This window comes from Tenrec ecaudatus, chromosome 5, assembly GCF_050624435.1.
Source record: "Tenrec ecaudatus isolate mTenEca1 chromosome 5, mTenEca1.hap1, whole genome shotgun sequence".
Lineage (NCBI taxonomy): Eukaryota > Metazoa > Chordata > Mammalia > Afrosoricida > Tenrecidae > Tenrec > Tenrec ecaudatus.
Genome location: NC_134534.1, coordinates 61,458,697 through 61,480,634, shown reverse-complemented (window position 1 = coordinate 61,480,634; position 21,938 = coordinate 61,458,697). Strand labels below are relative to the sequence as shown.

Genomic DNA, 21,938 nt, shown 5'->3' with positions numbered 1-21,938 from the left:
TGAAGGGGGGGAAGGGAGACACCGGACAGGGCAAGATATGACAAAATAACAATGTATAAATTACCAAGGGCTCATGAGGGAGGGGGGAGCAGAGAGGGAGGGGAAAAAAAAAAGAGGACCTGATGCAAAGGGCTTAAGTGGAGAGCAAATGCTTTGAGAATGATTGGGGCAGGGAATGTGCAGATGTGCTTTATACAATTGATGTATGTATATGTATGGATTGTGATAAGAGCTGTATGAGCCCCTAATAAAATGTAACAAAAAGAAAAAAAAAAGGTGAAGGAGTGGGGAATCTGTCATTTACTCACAGGTGCCCCTGCACAAGTTTTCCTATGGTGGGGATCCCCCACTGTTAGTGGGGAGACAGTCATTTCTTTATGTCATTGAATGGCTGAAGTATTCCAACATTGCTACCTTCTTAATTACTTTTGATCCTAGTGCCCATCATTCTGAGGCCTCAGCAAGATTCAATAGCATTACTACAGTCTCCCTTTTCCCCTTCCCAACTGTGCAGCCAGACTCCAATTTGCATCACGTAAAAATACCAGGCTACAGCTTCCTTAGATTAGCTCTTTCTTTGTGTTCCTGGTTTGGAGGGTTGCCCAGGCCCTTTGAAAAGGGCTGCGATGAGTAAGAGGTAGGTTTTCCTAGCATCTGTGCTACCCCACTTCCCTCGCCAGCTCCTAGACTCACCGTGACACTCAAACACCTCAAATATCGTCTAGATTTCTGAGGGCTCAACCTGTCCTTGTTTTTATTCATTTCTCAATGTTTTAAGTTGAAAGAGTAAATGGGAGAAGCCATTAACTTTACCACTTTCCTCTGCCCCCTTGAGATAGATTCTTGACAATCAATAGATATAAACATTTCCACACACACGATTTAAAAAAATCCATTTATTTAACTTAATTTCTTTTTGCTTTATTTATCATGAGATTTTGGCATGGTATGAGTTAAACCTCTTAATTAGAGAAAGTTATTCTGTTAATGAATAGGAAGGTGGATTACCTATTAAAATACACACCTTGGATCACCTTGGCACGGGAGTGACTTAGTTTAAATGTGCTTGACTTTTCATATTTGCAAAACCAATTTAAAGCAAGGTTTAAAGGCTGTTACATAAAATGGTACTTACTGTTTTAAAAATATACACATATTTTCATACCCCGACCCCTGGAAAAAATGAGAATAAGAGAGGAAGACATATTTTGTCTTATTTCATGATTTACATATGTTTTAAAGAAAAAAAACGGAGCTATGAAAGTACATGTTGCCTAGAGATGATGAATACACTGGCTTTAGCTGCAGAGAACCAAGGACCATCAGTTTCAATGGACAATCTGCTCAATTGGTTTGGCTTAAGAATATGTTTGGAACTCTGCTGTGGACGACAATAACTTCTCTTCATACAGCAATAGTCCATTATTGAGTGCTGCTAGGATAAACCGTTTTCTGCTAAAAGCAAATGTTCCCAGTGAATCAAATTTTTGTCTTTAAGTGCCAACACATTTTGAAGGTTCTTTCAAATATAACAGTACAAATTTCCTTGCCTTCTTAACCAAATTACATAGAATATAAGGATGCTTTTATTTGAGAACCCAAAGACATTACAAAAATTATAATTAGCATTCAGTTAGTCCTCAGAGACTGTGCCCCTACTCTAAATATTACCAGATTTTAGGTTACATTTTTTAGTTCTTGTTTCTTTGTTCATGCTTGCTTGTTATAAATATGCTGCTTTAACCAGCTCTGCCCTTCCCTCTATTAACATGTTATGTTTAGTCTGTTGGATAAAGACCATCAGAATTCTACTCAAAACAAACCTGTTGCCATCAAGTCAAGTGTTACTCTTCGTGACCTTGGATGAAAGTAGAACTTCTCCCATAGGATTTTCAGTTGTCCTCTCAATGGAAGCCGACTCTTCTATGGAGAGGCTGCTGGACGTGAGCTGTTGACCTTTTTGATCAGCAGCTTAACATTTACCCACTAGCGCCACCACAGATTTTGCAGTCTGTGAAAATCACTTGGTTACTATAGTGCCCTTATAAAATCAAATCATTGGCAAAATGAGACTGCATGCAGACTTTTGTTTAAAAAAAGTCAAATGTGTATGTTAATTGGAATCTCTCATTTATACCTGCTCAGTGTCCACTCTTCTTGTAGTCCTAACAGCATCTCATTTTTCTGTATTTTAGGTTCAAGTAGTAAACATGAGCTATGTCACTCACATTGGAATAATCAAAAGCAGTGCAAGAACATTTTTTAATCTTCCTAGCCATAATGACTGGTTCGGGTATGCACATATTATCCTAGCAGTGAAAGTTTCCATCAAATGTGACAAAAGTCTCATTCCAGTTGTTAGAAACAAACAAAACAAAACAACTGCTAGAACATAAGCCTGGAGCTTCTGATGGTCATCATTCAGTCAGAAAATAAATCCCAGAGTCCCACTAACATTGCATTGATTCTGCTCATAATGACCACGTAGGGCAGAAGAGAGTTGCTCCTTTGGGTTTCCTCCTCGACTGTAAGTCTTTACAGAGCAGACAGACTCATCTTTCTTTCACCGAGTACCTGCTGGGTTCAAACTACTGAACTTGCTGTTAGCAACCCAGTGTGTCACTCACTATGCCGCCAGGGCTCCTCAGAAGATTTAGGCAGACACAAAGTAATTCAAAGAACAGTAATAATAAAAAGCATTACTATTATATCCTACTGACTATGTGTCAGGCACTGTGAAGTTTCACCCTTTCTCCCCACAAATTTTAGTTTATGGTATAAAATACATGTAACAAAGTGTTAGGTCTATAATTTATTAATATTAATTATATTAATACTTAATAATTACATTCACAATGCTTTGCAACCATTACCATTATTTCCAAAAATCTTCATCATCCAAAACAGAAACTGTACCCAGCTAATAATTAATTCCCGGTCCCCTCCTTATACCAGCTCCTCTAAACTATTTTCCATCTCTATGAATTTGCCCATTCCTTTCATATAAGTGGAACCATAGAATGTTTTTCTATTATGTATCTGACACTTCAAACACTCTTATTATTTTCAAGGGTCCTCCATGTTACATCATGTATCAGAATTTCATTCCTTTCTTATGGTTGAATCCTATACCAAGTTATTTAGTCATCTGCTGGTGAGCTTGAGTTCTCCCCACCTTTGACTATTGTGAATAACACTGCAATAAACATTGAGCTAAGTCCTTGACATATATACTTAGGGGAAGCATTGCTGCCCATATGAAAATTCTATGAATGATTTCTTAAGGCATGACTTGTTTTCCATAGTCATATCATTTTATGTTCCCATCAACCATACACAAGGGATTCATTTTCAACGCATTGTTGCTAAGAGTTGACATTTTGTTTTTGTTATACAGAATCCTGGTAGGTGTGACGTGGTATCCCATTATGATTTTGTTTCTATTTGTCTAATTACCAATAACACGAGTCATCTTTTCATGAGTTTATAAGCCACTTATATATATTAGGAAATATCATTCAAGTCTTTTAACTATTCTAATAATTAGTTTTTGTCTTAAGAATGGTTTGGATATCACATGCTTATTAGATATATAATTTGCAAATATTTTATCCCTTTGTCCAGCTTGGATCTCTCTGTGACAGTGTCCTTTGATGGACAAATGTTTTAAACTTTGAAGTGCACCTTATTTTTTTGTTTGCTTCCTGTTCAATATATTTGCAAAATGATAGTCAAATTCAAGGTTATGTGTACTTGTTATTATTTTGCTTCTAAGAGTCTTAGCAGTTAAATTTAGGTCTTTGATCCACTTTGAATTAATTCTGTATATGGTGCAAGGTAAGAATACAACTGCTTTTTACATGCAGAAACCCAATATTCCCAGCACCATTTGTTAAGACTGCTCTTTCCTCTGTGGATGGTCATTGTCCACATGATGCAAATTGATTTACCCTAGAGGTGAGGACTTATATTTGGGCTCTCAATTCCACTCCATGGGTCTTTAGTCTATTCTTTTGCCAGTACTACAGTTTCCCTTAGTTTTACAGTGTTTTGTTGGAAAAATTACGTTGCATGATGCCAGCAATTTAAATTACATTAAGATTTAAATTATAGCCAACTATACGGTCTAATTTGGAGAAAAGAGAGGATTATTGGATTCGTGTCTGTTAGGTCTGATTTACAGTGCTTGCTAAAGTCCCCTACCTAAGTGAACTTATGTATGGGTGTTCCATCCATTATTGAAAATGTACTAGTGAGACCTCCAACGATTATTATAGAAGTATTATATCTCCCTTCAATACTGCCACATACCGCTTCATATATTTTGGGCTATGTTGCTAAGTGTGTAGGAAGTGTTCTCTCCACTTCAATATTTTGGAAGTGTTTAAAAGATTGGTGTTAATTTTCCTTTGAATGTTTAGAATTCATCAGTGAAGCCATCTGGTCCCGATTTCCTGCAATTGTGTGTCTTAATGGTTTGAACCTTCTATCAATATATAGTCCTCCCTTGACTCTTATAAGCTTTTTGACAAATCTATCACCTTTGATAATAATACATTCATCCCCGTTCTCTTTTTGACTATTGTGTACATGGAATACCCTTTCCCATAATTTTACTTTTAACTACTTTGTGCCTTTGTATAAAAATCTCCTGTACACAGCATATAGATGGACCATTAAAAGTCATCCTATCAATCTCTGCTTTTTAATAGTAGAGGTTAATTTCCTTTAACAGTATTAATTTAAAGGAAGAACTTCTGCCCCTTAGCTGTTTTTTTTTGTTTTGGTTTATGTTTTTATTTCTGCCTTTGTATTTTTAACAGTTGATTTGGTATATTTTCTTCTTTTTGGTATATTTTGATTTTCTCAGCCTTTACCATGCAGATTACAGTGAACATCAGAAACAAAATAATTTAGCATTTCGATTGGGTCGTTTACTAGTGACCCCCTTACTTTTTGTTTATTTGGGAATATCTTAATTTCCTCTTCATTTGTAATGATGGTTTTGCAGAATACAGGATTCATGTTTGATTTTTCTTTTAGTACATTAGTCATCCCACTGCTTTCTGCTAAGAAAACAGCACTTAATCTTATGGAGAACCTCTTATATGACAAACTGTTTCTATCTTGCTGCTTTCAGGATTCTTGGCTCAGTGGGGATCTCTCTATGTTGATTTTACTTGGGAGTTTATTGAGCTTCTTGTAGATTCAGTCATGTCTTCTATCAAGTTTGGAAAGACGTTGGCCATTTTTTCTTCAAATATTCTTTTTTCCATTACTTTCTCCTTCTCCACCTGAGACTCCCACAATGCACAGGTTTTGTTTAATGCTATCTCACAAGTCCTTTGGACTCTGCTTACTTTTTTTCCCTCCTGCTTCTCAGCCTTAATACTTTCAATTGTCCGATGCCCAAAATCACGAACTCTTTTTTTCTGCCTGCCTAAATCTGCTTTTGAATCCCTCCAGTGCATTTCTTCCCTATTTTTTAGCTCCAGATATTCAGATTGGTAATATTTTATACTTTATTGATATTTCCATTTTCCTTTTATATTATTTTCCAGGTTTCCTTTATGTTTTTGTCTATAATTTCCTATATTTATGAAAGCTGATTTAATCTATCTCTATTAAGGCCAATGTGCAGTCTCTACAAGGATGATTTCTTTCCATTTACTTATATATTTGAATGGGTCCACTTTTCTGTTTCTTTGTGGGCTTTACAGTTATTTTGTATTGTAGAAAACTGGCTATTTGAATACACATTTTAGTGGCTCTGGGAATCATCTTTTCTCTCTCCTTCAAAGATTGCTCTCCAAGGTATTTGAAGTCTCGGAATTTGTTCAGTGTTTTGACAGAAAGTTCTTTGAATGCAATGAGTTTGCAAAAGCACCTCTCTTACTTTGCAGATCAGCTCTGCCCCAGCACCCCTTGACTAGCCTTGGGCCAAAGAAGAGCTGGAGCAAGGGCATGACACAAAGCTTTTCTACTTCTTTCACGTTTCTTGATTCAGCACTTGTTTGGTTGCGGTATATAATTCAGCATTTTAACAAGGTTGTTCCTGAAAGCTTGAGTGCTTACAATGTTTTGTCACAAGGTCAGAATTTAGAATGGCCTACTCTGAGATTTAAGGAGCTTTGGCATCACATTGAACTCAGCATTAGGTTGCTTTGTTGGGAGGAAAGCTGATGTTGTCTGTGCTCCCAAAGACTTAGTCTTGGAAACTCCACAGAGCAGAGGCACTGCATTAAGAACTTTGTATACACTACTAAACAGACAATCCTTGCAATGCCCAAGGTCAAACAGGAAGTATATGTCACATGCAGGATTCGAACCCCAGCAGAGCCCATGCACCTCAGTGTTATACACACTGCTCATCCTCAGGGAAGTGAAAAACAGGAGCTAAAACAATGGTTCAAAGAACACCAGTTTGGACCCCCCCCAGGGTGCACCTGCCTACTTAACTTAAGTAATGAACACTTATTTTTTGATAAAAATTATTTGAATTGGATTTATATATACTGAAAACTGAAGGAATCTTGATTGTATTCTGGAAGATTACTATAGTATTATTTACAATAATGGAAACAACCTAAATGACAGTAGATCAAAAACACCTGTCATCAAATAAATTTAATGCATGACAAAAGTATACAGAATTTACATTTTAGCTATTAGATTTTTATGGTAAAGACTGCTGATATGTTTCTTAAAACCTATCCATAAGCTTGGTGAGATTGGAAGCTCTGAATTGAAGAGTAGAAGAAAGAGATCCAGTAGGCAGTGTTCATATAGGCTGTTCCAGGAATCGCCATGTCTCACTTCTAATCTGCCTTCAACAATTTTCACATGCTAAATAGAAAAGCCCAACTTTGAAGGGGCTTGGTTTGACAGCTGAGGACTAAATCTCTTACAAATTGGCTTCACAGAAGAGTTTATAATTCTGAGTGGGGCATCAGATATTAAAGTTTTAAAGCAATGGAATTGTAACATTTTTAGATTATGAAACTAAAATGCCATCTCTGGAAACAAATGCACAAAATTCCCATAGTCTTCAAAAATCTTTTATTTTCAGAGTTCATCCTCTTTCCAGGAAGCAGGAAAATGATGGAGCATTCTTAGTAGTCATCTGACAAAAATGATCCATTATTCTTACAATTAAAAAATTAATGCTGTGATTACAAAAAAATATTCCATTAATATTTACATAATATGTTTTAAATCATGTGGTTTCCAAGGATTAACATTTAGTCATGCCTGGAAAGATAGAAGACAGTGGCTGAGAAGTAAACCCCTCATAAAAGACATCTAAATAATATACTTAGGATGACTAATATGAAGGATTAAACATTATACACTTTTCCTTAGAGGAAACAATTGCAGTTTCTAAAGTGCATTCACTTCTGACATCTCAATTCCTGATTTCAGAGGTTGGAGATTATGTACCTCTGTGCCACACTTGGGACAAGTAAAGTACATGTCAAATAAGAAACTACTCTTAATGCAGTAATAACAGAAGATATGCTCACACCCTATGGTATGAGGCATGATGGGCCACTCTCCACACAGAGAACATTTTTTGCCACTGGTGCCTAAAGTCTCGTTATTATTGTGAGCACCAGTAAGAGGGATGCACCATGAAGATAACTTGGTTTTCAACTTCTGGATATTAATAAGTGGTAAGAGAAAAATAAGAAATTCTGCAAAACCATGCCAGAGAAGTTCCCTATTCATATACTCAAAGCCAACTTCACGCATGCTTTGGGGCTTGCAAAATACAGACCGAATGCCTAGTAGACGTTCTGTCAATGTTGCAAACTTTCCTCTTTGAAGGAAAATCAAGAAATTAATCAGCTCACCTAACTTCAATAGTCCAACGACGATATTCACACACTGCTTGACTTTCCAGAATGATGCTAAGTGGTGGTTTCGAAACAAATCATAGCATCGTTCTTCCAGCCACTTCCCTCCAATTGTACAAATAGCATACCAGACCTTTTGATTCTTACTGAGTGGTTGATATCTCAGGCTTGGGTAAAAATCATTTTTGTACTGAATATTCAAAACTGACTGCCCCACAGTGGCATTTTTGGAGTAGATGGTGAATCTCCACAGGAAAAGCCACAAGAATGCTTTTACTTCTGGTTCAAAGCGGGCTAAGAGTCCTGGCTTAAATCCATGAAAGCACTGAGTAAACTGGGACCAAACTAGTTGCTCCAGGGCTTTGTTCAGTTCAAGTGCATCCAGCTGACTTATTCTTAGCACTCTGTTTGTGCTTTGTGGATTCTCTTCTTTGGAAGCCATGATGTTTCTGAAGGTCTCTAAGAAAATAATACAATTAGGAATTATTATCAAACAGTTGCAATTTGTCCTACCTCAGATTATAGGAATGGCTTCAAAAAGTTAATGGGATGTTCCCACAAACATTCTGAAGCCCTCTTGTACTTGGAGCACCGTGACACACAAATTACACAGGGCATATACAAGAAGGATCTTTTGGTAGCGTGAAAACAGAAAATAGAAGTAAACAATCATTTTTTAAAAAACTTTGAACTTCTCTTTTTCTGGCCCTCCTGACCCAAAGAGTAAAAGGTTTCTAAACACCTTTACATAATACTCCTTGGTGAGATATCCTAGAAGAGAGCGAGTAAACTCTGACAATGACGAGGCTGAGTTACTGCATGACACAAGGAGAAATACAAGACTTAACAAATACAATTAACTGTACGAACAATGGCAATGACAACAATAAACACTGCAATGAAATGGAAGTAAAGGCCTCAGTTTAATATCCAGCACCACTACTAACTTTTAAAGCAAAAACCCAATGCTGCCAGAGTGACCCTGTAAGGCCCGGTGGAACTGCCTCATGTGGTGTGTAAGGCTGTAACTTTATGGTATCAGACTGCTACATCTTCTTCCCTGGAGTGACTGGTGGGTTTGAACCACTCACATTTCAGTTAGCAGCTAATTGCTTAAGACACTGTGACATCAGCGCTCCAGAGGTACATTTTTCAACAAATCACTTAATCATTCTCCAAATGTAATTTGTGTATGGGAAATTAGAATGAAAATAAATGAGGATTACATGTTTATTATTCTATGATGATATTTCAAACAAAACAAATCTTTACATGAATCAACATGAATACAGAAACACCATCATGTTACTACAAAAGTATACATTATACAGTCTTCTAAGAACAGGAAAGCTATGATGTAAACAAAACAAAAAAAAAACAAGCAGACAACATCATAAATACATTAACTACAAAACCCTAAAACACTGACAACGAGTCAATCCCAACTAGCAGAGTCCCTTTCTTGGGTTTCCAAGACTGTGAAGAAGGAGGAGATGTCCTCCTAGTTCTCCTGAGGCGCAGCTGAACCATCAAACTTGTGCTTAGCAGTCTCATGATTAACCCACAGTGCCACCAGGGCTTGGTCATAAAGACACGAACACAGAAAAGGTCAAGGGAAAAATCTCTTCAAAATAAAATACAAAAAGCTGATTAGGTAGGTGGGACCGATTTTTTTTTTTTTTCATTCTTAAAAATGACAATGTGTAAGCTGATGCCATTAGAATCCAATTCTGGAATTTAGAGAGTTTAAAAGACCAGCTGAAATACACACACTACCATTACATTTCGAAGATGGGGGCCTCCAAACACCAAGCTGGATCATGATCTCCAGGCCTTTCAAAGGCCCTGCACAATAAGGAAGAGCACACAAAGTCACAGGGTGAGGAGATAGTTGCCACTAAGTGGCTGTAGGATCTTGGGTACATTATTTAACCTATCGCTGCTTTGATTTTTTCACTGACAGAACAGAGGGCAGGAGACAGATGATATCAGAAGTTCTTCAAAATCCTAGAATTTAAGGTTTATATGAGAAAATATTACATGTGATTTTTTTCCAGTTAATATACAGCACTGAAAGATGGATCCTAAAACAGAGCTGTACTTCTGAGTGTCTTTGACGATGGTTTTCAAATGGTACATTTTAAAACTTCCCAAGGATCCTAGATGAATTAGAAGCAAAAAAGCACATGAATAAGCATATAAAACAAAAATAACTACAGGTTCTTTGGGGATGTTTCTTCTAAAACCAGGAATATGATAGAAATGCTTCTTACTCATACGTATCAACCACCTTCCAGGGAGATCTTACCTTTGCAGCTGCCTTGAAACTTGATATCCAATAGCAAAGGAGATTTTTGCCGCTGCTAATTTCTCTGTGAAATATTTGTGTCATGCTTGCCAGGAGCTATAGAAAACAAAGGAGTTCAAGGAATAAGGGTTCCCTTTCTCACACTACAAATCTAACAAATTCTAAAGTGTATTGATTCTTTGTTCAAATACTTTCTATATGTCTAATCTCCCTTGATCAAGGATTGCAGCCTTCCATATGGATTACGACTAAATGTAAAGCACATCCAAATCCTCACAACTGGACCAACATGGTAAATGGAGAAAAGGTTGAAATTGTCAAGGATTTTGTCTTATTTGGATCCACAATGGATCCTTGTGGAAGCAGCAGTTGAGATCAAAAGACACTGTATTGGGTAATATGGCACACAAGACCTCTTTAGAGCCCTGAAAAGGATGTTACTGTGAAGACTAAGGTGTGCCTGACCCAAGCCATGGTATTTTCCATGGCCTCAGATGCGTGTGAAAGTTGGACACTACACAATGAAGACAGAAGAAGAATCGATAATTTGAATTGTGATTTGAGAGAATATTGAAAATACCATGATCTGCTTTACATGAGCCACAATGATCTCTCTTGGAAGAAGTATGGCCATAGAGTTCCTTAGAGGCAAGGATGAAAAGACTTTGCCTTAACATATTTTGGACATATTGTCAAGGGAGACCAGTCTCTGGAGAAGAATATCATGCTTGGTCAAATAGAGGGAGGCACCAAAAAAGAGGAAGGCCCTCAATGAGATGGACTGACACATGTATTGACTGCAACAATGGGCTCAAGCATACAATGTTGAGGATGGTACAGGGCCAGGCCATGTTATGTCCTGTTGTGCACAAGGTTATGGGTCAGAACTGACTGGATGGCAACTAACAACCACCACCGCAACTTACAGCTAGCTCACAACCAGACCTCAGAAGGTCGGAGAAGGATTGGAGGAGCCAACAGCTAGCAGCCAGATGAGAAACTAGCAGTGGCAGTCTGATAAAGGAAAGCAAGACGAATAAGAAGCAGAAAGAACAGAGGTGTCAGGGATGATAGAAACACAACATAAACTTGGAAAGGAAAGCAACAAATAAAACCAAAGCCTTGGCCCAAACCCCTGGAAAACAAGCCAACTGTCCTTGGGTCAGTTCTGATGAATAACCTTATAGTTTAGTAGACTGTAAACTTGAACGGGAGAAGACAAACTTATTTTTCTCTCAAGGAATAGCTGATAGGTTTGAACCATGTAAATAAAGACATTCAACAGGATGTATTACAACAAACTATGGATAGTACTGTGAAAAGTGAGAATTCCAGAACATGTCATTGTGCTCGTGGGGAACCCTGTCAAAAATCACGTGGTTGGTGCTTGAACAGCACAGGGATGCTGTGTGGTTTGAAATCAGGAATGATGCACACCAGGGTTGTATCTTTTCACATTTTTACTTATTAACTCTGGGTGCTAAAAAATAACCTGAGAAACTGAACTATGTGAATAACATTGCACCACGGTTAGAGGAAGCCTAAAAATATCCCGCAATATGCAAAACATACAAGTTTGCTTGCTGGAAGCAAAAACTATCTGAAACAGTAAGCTAGCCACAGACTACAGCCTTCAACATAATGAATGGATGAAAGAAAAACAACATTCACAATTGGACAACTAAACAGTATCACAGTAAATACAGGAAACAAGAAGGTTGCTATTTTACTTGGATCCATAATCAATGCTCATGGAAGCAACAGAAAGGAAATTGAATGATGGGATGTACTGGGCAAATTAGCTGCAAATATCTCCCTCAAGTGTGTAAAAGCAAAGTCGTCACTTGTAGGGTTAGGAAGCATCTGTCTCAAGCCTGGTATTTTCAATGATCTCATATGTACACTAAAATAGACAATGGATAAGGTAGACAAAATAAAAACTGATGCCTTAAAACATTAAATATATCATAGACTAAAAAGAATGACCAAATGTTTGTTGGAAGAAGTAACAGCGAGAATGTTCCTTAGAAATAAGGATGGAAGTGTTCACCTTATGTACATCGGTCCTGTTATCAGGAGAGACTACTTCCTGGAGAACAGATGCTTGTAATGTAGAAGGTTAGTGAAAAAGAGGAAGCGCATCAAGGAGATGGAATGACACAGAGGCTACAACAATGGGCTTCAATAAGAAACAACTGTGGGATAGTATAAGGCCAGCCCATGTACATTAGGTTACATACAGATCGGGTCATGGTGAGTTGGAACGAACATGATGACACAATAATTTGTCTTAAGCACTAGTCAGCTAAGTTGTAATCCATACACGATAGGTAGACTGGGTACATTTACAAAATAATCAACTTTTTTTTTGAAACCACAGAATCTTATTCTCAGTTTTAATATTACAGCTACTATGATATTTTACGGCTCATATTCATTGAAAATACTTACTCTGTGTTTGAGCTTTAAATCTTTCTACACTTTGGTCTTTAACATTACAGTCCTGTAGTTTCACTGTTAGAAAAGACTGCCTGGCTTCATTCTCAGTTTATGACTTAGTAGAACTGAAATATGGCCTAAGAATTTTCAATACAGGGGGAACCGATCACAATGATCTACATATAACCCCCTCCTTGGGGAATGGACAACAGAAAAGTGGGTGAAGGGAGACATTTGTCAGTGTAAGACATGAAAAAATAATAATTTATAAAGTATCAAGGGTGAGGGAAGATGGGTGGGGGAGAGAGGGAGAAAATGAAGAGTTGATAGCAAGGCTTCAAGTAGAAAGAAAATGTTTTGAAAATGATGGCAACAAATGTACACATGTGCTTGACACTATGTGTGTATGTATGTATTGTGATAAGAGTCCCCATTAAAAGGATTTAAAAAAAAGAATTTGCAATACTAATAAATTCCTTCATGATATTAATGATGCTTGGTAATCATATTTTCTGAACTGAACTAGTCCATTTTACAAGTCTCCCCCTACCCCTCTGCCCCCAATAGTTCAATACTGTATGCCACTTTCCACTTCTAGCTACTTCTCATCCCTATACTTACACAAGTTATTACAAATCTTTATTTGGGTTTCATTCTTCTTTGAAGTGATCCTTATAAGATTAGCGACACTTATTGATTCCACAAACTTTTATGAGCATCAGTACATCCTTGTCCTGCTAAGTGCTTACAAAGGAGATAAAAGACAGCTCTTGACTCTCACTTTAGGAACCAAACCAAGGTCTTGCAAGGGAGACAGACATGTAAATGATCATCTAGGTTAATAACAGATGTACCTGTTATTTCATGTTGTAAACAAAATTCTAAAACTATCCTCAGCAGGAATACAAAAGGGGAGAAGATATTACAGAAGTCACACAAAAGTTATCAATGAGTGATTAGGTTCATTTTTCTCATTGTCTGCAGGTCACAAATTGCAATTGTGCTTTATAAATTGATGTATGTATATGTATGGATTGTGATAAGAGTTGTATGAGTCCCTAATAAAATGTCAAAAAAAAAGAATATGATTAGGGCAAAGAATGTACAGATGTGCTTTATACAATTGATGTATGTATGTGTATGGATTGTGATAAGAGTTGTATGAGCCCCTAGTAAAATGTTTAAAAAAATGATTAGGGCAAAGAATGTACAGATGTGCTTTATACAATTGATGTATGTATATGCATGGTTTGTGATAAGAGTTGTGAGTCTCTAATAAAATGTTAAAACAATTGCAATTGGTTTGTGTCATTTATAGCATCAAGAACAACACGAAAACATTATTTTTTAAAAACTTAATTAAGTCAACAAAATTCTACAGAAGTATTTGCCGACATTACCTACTTGTTCTTTCTGTTACTTCATTATTATTCCTGGGGTAAAGCTCAAACTTCTTGAGCTTTTTAAGCTCAATTCTGCCTGCCTTCCCTGAGGGAGCCTTTACTACACGACCACCTTTCCGTCTTGCCTCTGCGCTTTTTCTCATGCATCTAAAACGCCTCCCTTCCCTGCCAACTAATATCTCCCACTTACCCAAATTACCTGTCCTTCACATTCCAACTCGAGTGTACATTCTTCATGAAACCATCATAATCATCCCGTTTCAACTGATTTTTACTATTTCTGAACTATGTTCAGCAAATGTCTGTGCTACTCACTTGAGCCTCAAATATTTGTACTGTGATTTACAATCAAGTGAACACATCACTTGGGTGTAAACTACCTTTTACCTTTGGGAAGCATTTTACTTTAACTAATTTTTTATAGCACATGTCATCTACAAAGAAACTTTGGTAACTAGTTTCTTTCTATAAAAGCCTATAACACAGTGTGTGGGAACATGCCTATAGCTCAGCATCTTCCCCAGATTTCATACATCATGGTCAGCAAGGTAAGAGAAACATTCTTCTATTGTCAAATTACCCTTTAATTGTTCTTAAGAGGGACTGACAATACTAGATTCTGTTATACAAGTCAGGCAACACTTCTAGCGACCCTATTCTTACATTTGACTTGATAGATTGCTTTTCAGTAAGCCCTAGATGGAACTGAAAATCTGGCTTGCATTAGAGGACCAGGTGAGCTGATTTATATTGGTAAAGAGCCCAACCGTTATTCCAAAGGTAGGTACTGAACTCACTGTCATCCCAGACATCTGGAAGACAGGCCTGGCAACCTGCTGCTAAAATAACCACCTGGAGAACCCTTTGGAACTATTATCCTCTGTACACATGTGGTCACCTTCAGTGAGAATCAACTTGAGGGTAGTAACTTACGCGTGGCCACTGACTCTATTGTGATTCCTAGTGACCCTTTTAGACAGGGTAGAACTGCCCCAGTGGGTTACTGAGGCTGTCAAATCTTTACAAGAGCAGAAACCGTCATCTTTGCCCACAAGATGAATCACCGACCTGTGGTTAGCACCCCACTATGCCAGCAGAGCTCCTTAGTCCTAGAATGGCATGCTGATAAATATTCTTAATCTTGTGACTTTAGAATTTACCACAAAGGAGAATTCATAGTAGGTTCACAGTGTTTATTGAACTTACATACAAAGGAATGAGTAGTATGTTAGCCAATAAATACAGAGACTGAGTATCCTGTATGGATTTCCAGATGAAGTGGATGTTGAGGGTAGGGGTCCCTTCCTCAGGTTCCTTAAAATTTAGTGAAAAACAGGTCAGAGGTCATGGTTTCTCACAGGAATCACTTATTTAAGTCCCGTGCATCTGGAGAAATCATACTTAAGAGCAGTTAGTAAGAGGAATTTTTAATGGCTGCCAGAAAAGAAGATTTAACAGTCTCTAACCAATCCAATATTTAGCGATCCTTATTATCAAGAAATTCTTACTTATCCCTTCTGTTATAGTTTAACATTTTTTTCTTTCCACTTTTTCTCCCAGGCTTGGCCTCAGTGTAGATTAAGAACAGCTGGGCCCACTCTCTTCCCTACTTAAGACTTTTTAATATAATAAAAGACTGCTCCTTAGCCCTAGCTTCTCCAGATGAGTAATTTGCTTCTCTCTCACTTTCCTTACGTTTTATTTTCCCAACATTTTCATCATTTTTGTGACCTATTTGAGTTGTAAACATTAGACAGATACTGTCCATTGAAATGGAAGGCCCTGCCTGTGTTCTGCATGCCTGTTTAGGCAACTGGGGTGGAGTGAAAACGTGGACTTAAAATCTAGTCAGGTTCAAGTCCCAGCTTTGTCATTTGGATGCAGTGTTATCATAGAATGAAATTAGCTTCAGATTCCTCTTCTTTAAACAAACAAACAAACAAACAATTAGGTTCCCAATCAACAATTCATATAAACATTGCACAGTATCATTGATTAGATTCTTCACAATGTGTCAAGATTTTCATTATTTCCAAGTGGGCTGCTCTGTTTCCAGTAATCAAATCTTCCTGCTCCCTTATCTCTAATTGTTGACCATTTGGTCTCATGTGCATTATTTTCTAAAAATTAGCACAGTGCAAACAGTGATATTCTTTACTTTGTGAGCTAATTTATTATTTAGCCAAAAAGTGACATCTAGTTTAAGGTTTGAAGGCATATCTAAGGTCAATCTCAGGGAGCCTGCTAGTCTCAACTGGTCTAGTAAGTCTGGTTTTCAAACAATGAACTTCCATTCTATATCTTTCTTCCATTCTGTCCAGATACAGCTAGCATGGCCCTCATTAGACCCAGCTGCAGCAGAAGCTAAGTACCATCTACTTCTGACTTCAGGGTAGATGAGGCTGTGGTTCATGTATACTAGCTATTTTCTTTTGAGTTTCTAGCCCTGTGTCTTTTGCTCTAGGTGAACAATAATTGTATCTAACATGGTCCCTCACAAAGCTTTAAGAACCTAGCCTAGACACTACTTGCTTGCCAAACTGGGATGTGGCACATACAATCGATGGGTTACCGTATATACTCGAGTATAAGCTGACCTGAATATCAGCCAAAGCACCTAATTTTACCACAAAAACTGCATAAAAAATGTGCTGAAAACTTGGCTTATACTCAAGTATAAATGGTATATTATGCCTATTGGCCAAATTGTTCCATGAATCTATGGTCTTAACTCTTCATACTCAGAAAACCAATTTCAAATGGTGTTTGGTTATACTTGAGAAGTATCTATAACTGTACTCCCTATGTGCTGTATTAAACATATAAATATATGTGCATGCACACATGATGGTGCTTCAAAAATTTCATGGAAAAATTTAACTACAAGATAATGGAATTTTGCCCGTGAACTTTTTGAAGCCTTTAGATGTACACATACATGTGCATTTTATACACAAATATACACCACCTTACATACTTGTACATATATGCACATGCATACCCACTTATGCCCACACATTTTGGTTGTTGTGGTTATAAATTCCCCTTCTAAAAGATGTGAACAACAGCCATCACACAAGCTCGTTGAGATTATACTAGGCAATATTATAATTAACCTTCATCATAATTCATACTAATGCCTCAATCAATCTCACTGTTAATCCCTCCTCTGTGAAAATATTAGTTGTTAGGTGTCATCAAATTGGTTCCAACCCATAGCGACCTTACGCACAACAGACTAAACACTGGCCAGTCCCGTGGCTTCCTCACAATTGTCCCCATGCTTGAACCCATTACTGTAGCCACTGTTTCAGTCCATCTCATTGAAAGTCTTTCTATTTCTTGCAGCACCTCCACTTTGCAAAGCATAATGTTCTTCTCCAAGGAATGGTCTCTCCTGATAACTACCCAGAGGATATAAGATAAAGTCTTGCCATCCTATCCTCTAAGGAGCACTCTGGCTATTCTTCAAATAAAGACGTTTTCTCTTTGGTGGTCCATAGTAGTTTTAATATTCTTTTCAAGCACCACAATTCAAATGCACCAATTCTTCTTTGATATTTCTTATTAAATGTCCAACTTTCTCATACTTATGAGGCAACTGAAGTACCCTGGCGTGGGCCAGGCAACCCTTAGTCCTCAAGTTAACATCCATATTTTTCAATACTCTAAAGAGGTCTCGTGCAGCAGATTTGCCTAATGCAATGCATCTTTGATTTCAACTGCTGCTCCCATGAGCACTGGTTAGGCCTCCAACAAGATGAACTCCTTGCCAAATGCAGTCTTTTCCCACTTATCGTGACATTACCTCTTCTTCCAGGGGTGAGGATTTGGGTCGTCTTGACATTGAGTTGTAATCCATAAAGAAGGCTGCAATCTTCGATCTTCATCAGCAAGTGTGTCCTGTCCTCACTTTCTACAAGGAAGGTTGTATCATCTGCATATCACAGGTTGTTAATAAGCCATCCTTCAATCCTGATGCAGCAGTCTTCTTCATAAATTCCGGCTTCTGTGATGATTTTCTCAGAATACAGATTAAGTAAGGTTGGTGAGAAGATGCAACCCTGTCACATACATTTCCTGATTTGAAATCATGCAGTAATCTCTTGTATTCACACAACTGCCTCTTGATCCATGCATAAGTTTCGTAGGAGCACAAGGAAGTGTTCTGGAATCCCTATTTCTCTCAGAGTTATCCATAGTTTGTTATGAAACATAAAGCTGAATGCCTTGGGATAGTTAATAAAATACACATAAACATCTTTCTGGTATTATCTGCTTTCAACCAAGATCCATCTGACATCAGCAATGATATCCCTTGTTTCACATACTTTTCTGAATCTGACCATGAACTTCTGTTAGCTCTTTGACAACAGTACCGCTGCAAACATTGTTGGAAGATTGTGAGGGGGGTCAGATGCTTACAGACATCCGCCCTGAAGACACACAGTCACCAGGGAGTAGGCCAAGCTTCCTGCTGTTAAGGACAATGGATAGGCCTGCAGTTATTGATTTGGTTCCTGTAGGTGGAGTTCACACCCCTACTGATAATGGTTCCTATGGAGATCCAGAGAACAGGTCAAAGTTAAGCTGCAGTTCTAAATCTAGAAACCGCCCATTTTACCACATGTATACTCCCAATCCCTCCTCTTCCTATTGTGTGTATATCCCTAGACCACCCCCTCACTGCTGTATAACCTATAGTGCAACCCCTTCCTGTGACGTATGTCTTTACCTGTAATTAGTGGACTTGCACATCCCCAAAGGTAATATAGTCCTGGGTTAGCAATAGAGAGACTCACTCTCTCAGCTCCTCTCTTGACCTCTCCTTGGCTCCCTCTCCTCCTGTTTCCCTTTCCCGTCTTCCTTCCCTTCCCCGTCGTCTCTCCATATGGACCACCAAGCTGGGCTGAGGTGAGCTTGTTACCATGAAATGTGTCTGACTCTATTATCACAATATCTCTTTTATGTCTCATGCTCTCGATGACTATAATATATATATAATCAACTGTACAATTGTGCTTACTGAACCCGTGATTAGTGGGGGAGGGGCTGGCAGTCCCCAACTCATACCACAGATGATAGTCAGCAAAAATATGCTTGTATGTGATCTTAATGATATTGTTTTATAATTTGAGCATTTTGTTGGGTCACCTTTTATGGAACGGGTACAAATATGGATCTCTTCCAGGAAGTTGGCCAAACACCTGTCTTCTAAATATCCTGGCATAAACAAGTGAGTACTTCCAGTGTTAAATCAGTTGTCAAAACATATCATTGGGTATTCCATGAATTCCTGAAGGCTTATTTGTGGCTAATGCTTTCAGTGCAGCTTCCACTTTCCTTGATCATATGCTACCCCTGGAAATGGTGGGAGGTAGACTAGATTCTTTCGGATGCTGTTTCTGTGCATTTTATTCATTTTCTCTTGATGCTGCATGCACCACTCAATGGAATACCACAGAATATTTCACCATTACAACTAGAGGCTTATTTTTTTCTTTAGTTCTTTGAATTTAAGACATGTGGAAAGTAGTCTTCCTTTTTGGTTTTCTAATTCTTGGTCTTTGCATATGTCATTTGTTTTCTCGAGGGAGCTGTTTCCAATTTTCTATTCAGCTCTTTGACTTCATCATTTTTCCCATTTGTTTGAGCCATGCTAGAATTAACGGCAACTTTCAGAGTCTATTCTGACATCCACTTTTGATCTTTTCTTTCTTTCCTGTCTTTTTAATGACCTATCACTTTCTTCATGCATTAAGGTCTTGATGTCTTCCCACAGCTCATCATATATTCTGTCACTGGTGTTCAATGTAGCAAATCTGCTTTTGAGATCTACTTGAAATTCAGGTAGGAAAGATTCAAGCTCACATTTTGGCTCTCATGCGCTTGTTTTAATTTTTTTCAGCTTTATAATGAACTTATATATGAGCAATTAACTGATGGTCTGTTCCACAATCAGCCCCTGGTCTAGTTTTGCCACAGATATAGTCAGTTTGATTTCTGTGTATTCCATATGGAGAAGTTCATGTGCAAAATCACTGTTTGAGTTGTTGTAAAACAACAATTCAATTCAAGAGAGGGAAAATAAGAACACTATGGAAAAAATTAATCCTGCTAAAAGTTGGTTCTTTGAAAGGATAAACAGAATTGACAAACTGCTGGCAAACCTAACCACAGAAAAGAGGGAACAAATTTCAATAACATGAATAAGGGATGAAAGAGGAGACATTACAACAGACCCTAATAAAATCAAAAGGATAATTACATAGTACTACGAAGGGCTGTACTCCAATGAATTCAACAATTTGGAAGACATGAACAATTCTTGGAAAAACAATCCCTCCCTAGACTATCTTCGATGGACGTCAAGAATCTCAACAGATCCACAACAATAGAAGAAACAGAAAAGGTTATCAAGGGATTATGAACAAAAAAATCCCCTGGTCCCAGATGCTTCACTGGAGAATTCTACCAAGCATTTAGGGAAGAACTAATACCAATCCTACTCAAACTCTTCCAGAACATAGAAAAAGATGGCAAACTCCTGAACTCCTCCTATGAAGCTAGTATAACTCTGATACCAAAACTGGGCAAGGATCCCACAAGAATTGAGAACTACAGACCAATATCCCTAATGAACATCTATGCAAAAATCCTTAACAAAATACTAGCCAACAGAATACAAAAGTATATAAAACAAATAATTCACCATGACCAAGTGGGATTCATACCAGGGATGTAGGGATGGATCAAAATATGAAAGACAACTAGTATTATTCGTCACATTGACATGAAAAACTTTAAGAACCACATGACATTATTGATAGAAGCAGAAAAAGCATGGGGAAGAAAGAGGTAAAACTATCGTTATTTGCAGATGATATGATTTTATATATGGAAAATCCCAAAAGTTCCACAAGAGGAGTACTGGAAGCAATAGAGGAGTTTGGCAGAGTGGCAGAATACAAGATCAACAAACAGAAGTCCATCGGACTATTATACACATCGGATAAGACTACAGGAGATCAAAAAGGTACTACCCTTCATAATAGCCAAACACAAATTGAAATATCTAGGGATATACCTGACTAAAAGAACAAAAGATCTATATGGGGAAAACTACAGAATACAATTACAAGAAACCAAGAGTGACCTCAACAAATGGAAGAATAGCCCATGCTCGCAGATTGGAAGACTCAATATAGTCAAGGTGTCAGTTTTGCCAAAGACACTATATAAATATAATGTAATCCCAAGACAACTACCCTCATCTTTTTCAAAGAAATGGAAAAACTGGTTACCACATTCATATGGAGAGGGAAGAAGCCCAGAATTAGCAGAGAACTCCTCAAGAAGAACACCGTGGGAGGGCTTGCTTTACCTGACATACTATACAGTCACAGTTGTCAAAAAACGCATGGTTTGGTACAATGACAAGATACTCAGACCAATGGGAAAGAAATGAAACCCCAGAAATAAAATCATCAGCATAAAGACAACTGATCTTTGATAAAGGCCCAAAAAATATCCAATGGGAAGCAGATGCCCTCTTTAACAAGTGGTGCTGGAAAAAATGGATATTTACCTGCAGAAAAATGAAGCAAGACCCTTATCTCACTCCATGCACAAGAATAAACTCAAGGTGGATCACAGACCTTGAAGTTAAACCCCAAACTATTAGGGCTATCAATGAGGGAATTGGGACCAACTTGAGAACTTTGGCACAGGGAATACAAAGGCTATCAGAAATAGGGAAGGACACAAAAACAGAGGAGGCACAAATTGACAGATGGCACACACTGAAGCTAAAAGACCTGTCTGTGTACATTAAAAGAATTCACCAAGAGACTAATAAGAGTGTCCAGGGACTGGGAAAACATCTTTAGCAATGACACGTCAGACAAAGGCCTTATTACTAAAATCTACAAC

At 37.8% G+C, this 21,938-nt stretch overlaps 1 protein-coding gene across 2 annotated transcripts in view; it reads right to left on the bottom strand.

The window, feature by feature from the left end:
• Positions 1-7,041: 7,041 nt before the first annotated feature.
• Positions 7,042-21,938, bottom strand: part of PEX2 (peroxisomal biogenesis factor 2) — a 29,440-nt gene continuing 14,543 nt past the window's right edge. The window contains exons 2-3 of one of the 2 annotated variants that reach the window (XM_075549545.1): positions 10,165-10,260; positions 7,042-8,315 (exon numbers count right to left, since the gene is read on the bottom strand). In XM_075549545.1, the coding sequence (XP_075405660.1) occupies positions 7,381-8,298 (918 nt within the window). In that variant the 5' untranslated portion in view covers positions 8,299-8,315; positions 10,165-10,260 and the 3' untranslated portion in view covers positions 7,042-7,380. The remainder of the gene's footprint in view (positions 8,316-10,164; positions 10,261-21,938) is intronic. The other variant, XM_075549544.1, reaches the window with a different exon arrangement.